The sequence below is a fragment of the Amblyraja radiata genome, chromosome 31 (assembly GCF_010909765.2).
Source record: "Amblyraja radiata isolate CabotCenter1 chromosome 31, sAmbRad1.1.pri, whole genome shotgun sequence".
In the NCBI taxonomy this organism is placed as follows: domain Eukaryota; kingdom Metazoa; phylum Chordata; class Chondrichthyes; order Rajiformes; family Rajidae; genus Amblyraja; species Amblyraja radiata.
The window spans coordinates 24,015,101-24,020,298 of NC_045986.1; the positions used below are offsets into that span (position 1 = coordinate 24,015,101).

Sequence of the window (5,198 nt, forward strand, 5' to 3'; positions counted from 1 at the left end):
TAGCTTTCTCTCGCTAAAAGATGCACGGGTGCCAGGTGAATTTTAGCAGCACGTGCGGCATTAAACACAGGGACCTAATAGCACTAATCTGATAACTATCTGATTTTAAAGTCACCACCTGTAGCCAGATTATTAATTGAGGTCGGTGGGTTACTTACACTGCGAGTGTGTCCTCTGATCGTGGAGAATATTAAATCACACACGTTGCTGGGGGAACTCAGCGGTTCAGGCGTCAAATGTAGAGGGAATGGACTGAGGTCGTTTCGGGTCGCGACCCTTCTTCAGTCTGCCCATTCCCTCCAGAGATGCTGCCTGACCCGCCGAGTTCCTCCGGAACTTCGTGTTTTGCTCAAGATTCCAACATCTTCTTGGTTTCCAAAAAGCTTCTGGAAATATATATTTAAGAGGGAGTTAGATGTGGCCCTTGTGGCTAAGGGGATCAGGGGGTATGGAAATAAGGCAGGTACGGGATACTGAGTTGGATGATCAGCCATGATCATATTGAATGGCGGTGCAGGCTCGAAGGGCCGAATGGCCGACTCCTGCACCTATTTTCCATGTTTCTATAAGGATCTTAAGATAGGAAGGTTACAAAAGGCTTGAGACGGAATCTAAAGAAAAATCCTTTATTCCTTCTAGATATAGAATTAATATTCCAACAATTTTCTTACAAAGCAGTTACATACACTTATATACAAAGAAGGGTCTCGACCCGAAACGTCACCCGTTCCTTCTATCCAGAGAAGGTACACAAAAAATGCTGGAGAAACTCAGCGGGTGCAGCAGCATCTATGGAGCGAAGGAAATAGGCAACGTTTCGGGATGAAACGTTGCCTATTTCCTTCGCTCCATAGATGGTGCTGCACCCGCTGAGTTTCTCCAGCATTTTTGTGTACCTTCGATTTTCCAGCATCTGCAGTTCCTTCTTAAACACTTCTATACAGAGATGCTGCCTGTCCCGCCGAGCTACTCCAGCATTCTGGGTCTATCTTCAGCATCTGCAGTTCATTCCCTCACTAGCTCAGTACACGCTATGTACAGCGCAGGGGGTGAGAGAGCTACCAAGGCCGCCACGGCGGTTCCAAGTCAAAGGAGGCTACACGGTTGGCGGGGGGTTTAGTTTGGGCAGCGACGGGCGCTGCGTCCTGTTCTTGTGCGGGGGTCTCTGGGCTGGAATTTTCAGTCGCCGCGATGTCAGCTACTTGCTGCTGGATGCTGTGTCGAAGCGCGGAGGCGGCGGTGGCTTTGGCCGCGGGCCCACACAGCTCGCCTTGGGGCTGCGCCGCCGGATTGACGAGAAGCCGGCCTTCGTTTCGGCTGCCGCCGTCCACCGCGCCGAAGCCGGAGCCAGAGCCGGAGAAGACGGGGAAAGCGGTGACCAGGTGGTTGAGTACGCCCAGCCGCAGGTGCTCCTCGGTGCCCTTGCTCCGCAGCAGGTACTGGCTGACTGCGTTCAGGCAGCTCCTGAATCCCGCCTGGTACTGCGCCGCTCCGTCTCTGGACATCCGCACCGCCCCTATACACACACACACACACAGTCAGGGCCACCGCGCCAACACCTCCACGTATATCCTGCGCATAACACTTCCCAACTTCAGAAGATAGACACAAAGTGCGAGTAACTAACTCATCGGGTCGGACAAGCATCTCTGGAGAAAAGGAATAGGTGACGTTTTGGATCGAAACCGTTCGAACCCGTTCGAAGACTTCTCCAGAGATGCTGCCTGTCCCGCTGAGTTACCCCAGCTTTTTGTGTCTATCTTCGGTTTAAACCAGCATCTGCAGTAACTTCCTACACCAACTTCACTAGGAGTGGTCTTGGATCACCCTCCCCCCCCCCCTCTCTTTTTCTCCATCAGCGATTAATCCGGGCAGCCCCCTTTCGCCCTGCCGTGAATTTTCTTTAATCCCACTCAAAGAACCATTCACCCACCCCTCTCCTCCGACCCTCCACTGGCCGTATACACCGCCAAAACATACCACCACCCCGCGCCAATGTCTGGGCTGAGATAACACTCACCCTGTCGAGAACTCTGCAAATCCCTCAGATGTTTCACGGTTAATTCCAGGATGTCGGCCTTTTCCAGTTTGCGTTTCCTAATCTGTGGCGTAAAAACGTGAAGGGAACAAATGAGATGGGCAAGGTACTGAGAAGGAAAGCACTCAAGAAAAAACCCTCAACACCTGGTTCTCTGTGGCGGCGCAGCGGTAGAACTGCTGCCTTACAGCGCCAGAGATCCGGGTTCGATCCTGAGTAAGGGTCTGGACACATCCCTTCTTTCCAGAGAATCTGCCTGTCCCGCTGAGTTACTCCAGCGTGTTGTGTCTATCTTCTGACTACGGGTGCTGTCTGTGCGGAGTTCGCACGTTCTCCCTGTGACCTGCATGGGTTTTCTCCAATATTTTCGGTATCCTCCCACACTCCAAAGACTTGGAGGTTAATTGCCTTGGTGTAAATCTAACTGGTCCCTAGTGTGTGTCAGATGGGGATCGCTGGGCTGTGCGGAATCGGTGGGCCGAAGGGCCTGTTTCCGCGCTGTATCTCTAAACTAAACCAAACTAAACACTTGGGCAGAGTTGGCGCGGCGGCGGGAGGTTTGGGTCCTCACGTTATTTGAGTAGTGGTCTTCCAGCAACGACTTCAGCTGTTCCAGGCACTCGTTGATCCGAGCCCTTCTCTTTTTCTCCATCAGCGGCTTTGAAATCTGCAAACAACAAACACGTTACGTTCTTTGCAATTTCCACAAATCAACACGTCACAAATCGAAGACAGACTCGACCCTATTTCCTTCGCTCCACAGATGCTGCCTCACCCGCTGAGTTTCTCCAGCATTTTTATCTACCTCCAAAATAAGGCCGAATGAAGTAACTCAGTTGGAGTTACACCAGCTTGTTGTATCTTTCTTTGGCACAAACCAGCATTTGCGGTTTATCTGCCCGTCTCGCTGAGTTACTCCAGCATTTTGTGCCTAACCGCAGTTCCTCCCGACACACTTCATAAATCGGCTAGATTCCAGCAAATCTCGCACCCACCTTCCTGTGGCCGCAGGTTTGTGTGGCGACTGGGATCAAGAACCGACCCGCCGGCTTGTTGGTATTTTTCATTTCACACTCTTTTTTGATTCCCCTTATAGTTATGGGGTCTTTTTCTGGGTGTGCTTGCTCCGCAAGAACAGGTGTGCGGTGAAATAGCCGGGAACGCCGTTGGCGAGGGTTTATAAAGTATCGCCACTTTGCATGTGAATGCAAGGAGTCGCCGCTCCCCGCAGCTGCCCGCGCCCATTGTAACGCGGCAGAGAGAGAGAGATTCCTTCATCATTATTCCTCCCCACTGGATTTGAAACACGGAGCTGATCTGCCAATGGTCAGTTGGTCAACTCTTTGCATTAAGTGTTCCTTCCTTAAGGCCCTTGATAGGATTATTCTCCATTAATCAACGTCCAGCAAAACAAACAAGTCATAACCAATTATTAATTGAACACCAACTGATCAAAGACAACGGGAGATTCTGTCCCCACCGTTAGAGGCGGAAAGAAGTGCGATTTAAAAAATTATTTGATTCAAATTCCCATAAGATTACTAAAATGGAAATTAGTGATTCTTGGTGCATGAACTTTTGCAAATACTTTTAGGAGAAGTGGGGAAGATTTAATAGGAATCCGAGGGATCACTTTTTCACACAAAGGGTGGTTGGTGGGTGTATGGGACGAAATGCCGGAGGAGGTAGTTGAAGCGTTTAAGATCTATTGCAATGTCTAAGAAACAGTTAGACACGTATGTGGAAATGACATGTTTAGAGGGATATGGACCAAACGCTTGTAGGTGTCACTAATGTAGACGGGACATGTTGGACGGTGTGGACAAGTTGGCAGAAGGGTTTGTTTCCACGCTGTATGACTCTAAATGAGGTGCATCGTGAGAGGCTAAGATTCCATGAAATAATCGCGGAATGTTGCTTTCTCCAAAACGCCGCCCGTCTCCAGTTAGATACTTGTGTGTAACTTTGATCAGTTTCGCTTCTGCGCCGACAAATGAAACGCATCTTGGGCGGCGGTGACCCTCCCGCAGCGGAAAATGAAGCGATAAATTGGTGGTGCTGAGTGTGTGCGGGTGTCAGGGCGGTCGGGGCTGGCGGCCAGTGTCATAGTGGGGATGCTATTCAACGCTCATTTCTCGCTCTGTAGTAAATGGCAAATCCGTTTCACGCTCCGCGCTCAAAGCCAGCGCCGTGCTAATCATCTCCATGTCCTGACACAATCACAATTTTCTGCTCAGGAATCTCACAGCACCTCCCGCCCGGCAACGGCCGGCATAAGTTCCCCTCTCAACTCTGTTAACTGTCTCCGCTCCTCATTGGGAACGCGTTTTGGTGTTGGATTGGACACGTTTTAATAATTAGGTTGTCCTCATTTGATCGAATCACCCTGGCCCGGACCCGCATGACTCGCCTTCTGGTCCGGGCAGTTCAGAAGTCTTTTAAATCTGACATATAAACAGAATTGTGAAGCAACTCCGCCATGATCGGATAATTGGCATTTCCGAATGGTTTCATATACTGTCCACACAATTAGACATTCTTCTGCTTATCGATAGTTTCCTGCGGGCGCTCTTGCGGCCGGAGAGAGACTTCCATCACCATGCACTGGAGCGCCGACATGTCCGGAGATGAAGATAGACACAAAATGTTGGCGTAACTCAGTGAGTCAGGCAGCATCTCCAGAGAAAAGGAATAGATGACGTTTCGGGTCGAGACGCTTCATCAGACTGAAGAAGGGTCTCCACCTGAAAGTCACCCATTCCTTTTTTACAGATGCAGCCTGGCGCTCTGAGTTACTCCAGCATTTTGTGTCTTCGAATCAAAGCAGCATCTGTAGTTTCTTCCTGTCCAGTGTTGAAAATGCATTCGCCTCGCTCCCCCAATAGTTAGAAACTCCCTTCTTTGCCAATCCCCTGGTTCATTGATCACCTCAGAGGCGAACACTGATGTATCTCGGCTTTGTGTTGGACCCACTGCCCACATGATCTTAGTCCCCCCCCCCCCCACTTTCCAGCCTCTGAATGATACCCCAGTCGCCTTCCTCTCGCCGGCAAAGGCAGAGGATAACGCGTTGAGACAGTTCTCTCTCTTGTCATTTTCCACTTTCCAGTTAAATACCGAATTACTCTCGAATCTACCAACGCCCTGCTCTCTTCTACAC

At 50.3% G+C, this 5,198-nt stretch overlaps 1 protein-coding gene across 1 annotated transcript; it reads right to left on the reverse strand.

Annotated features, from left to right (window-relative positions):
* Positions 1-958: 958 nt before the first annotated feature.
* hes3 (hes family bHLH transcription factor 3) lies at positions 959-3,296 on the reverse strand. Its single transcript, XM_033047997.1, has 4 exons — positions 3,034-3,296; positions 2,610-2,705; positions 2,021-2,102; positions 959-1,516 (listed from the first exon to the last, which is right to left on the reverse strand). The coding sequence occupies exons 1-4, from the start codon at positions 3,103-3,105 to the stop codon at positions 1,059-1,061; spliced, it is 708 nt and encodes a 235-aa protein (XP_032903888.1). The 5' UTR covers positions 3,106-3,296; the 3' UTR covers positions 959-1,058.
* Positions 3,297-5,198: the final 1,902 nt, after the last annotated feature.

Coding starts and splice junctions, on each gene's coding strand:
- hes3 (XM_033047997.1), bottom strand. CDS start 3,105: ATGAAAAATACCAACAAGCCGGCGGGTCGGTTCTTGATCCCAGTCGCC. Junction 2,706..3,033: donor AAACCTGCGGCCACAGGAAG/GTGGGTGCGAGA, acceptor TGTTGTTTGCAG/ATTTCAAAGCCGCTGATGGA. Junction 2,103..2,609: donor AAGACCACTACTCAAATAAC/GTGAGGACCCAA, acceptor TTTACGCCACAG/ATTAGGAAACGCAAACTGGA.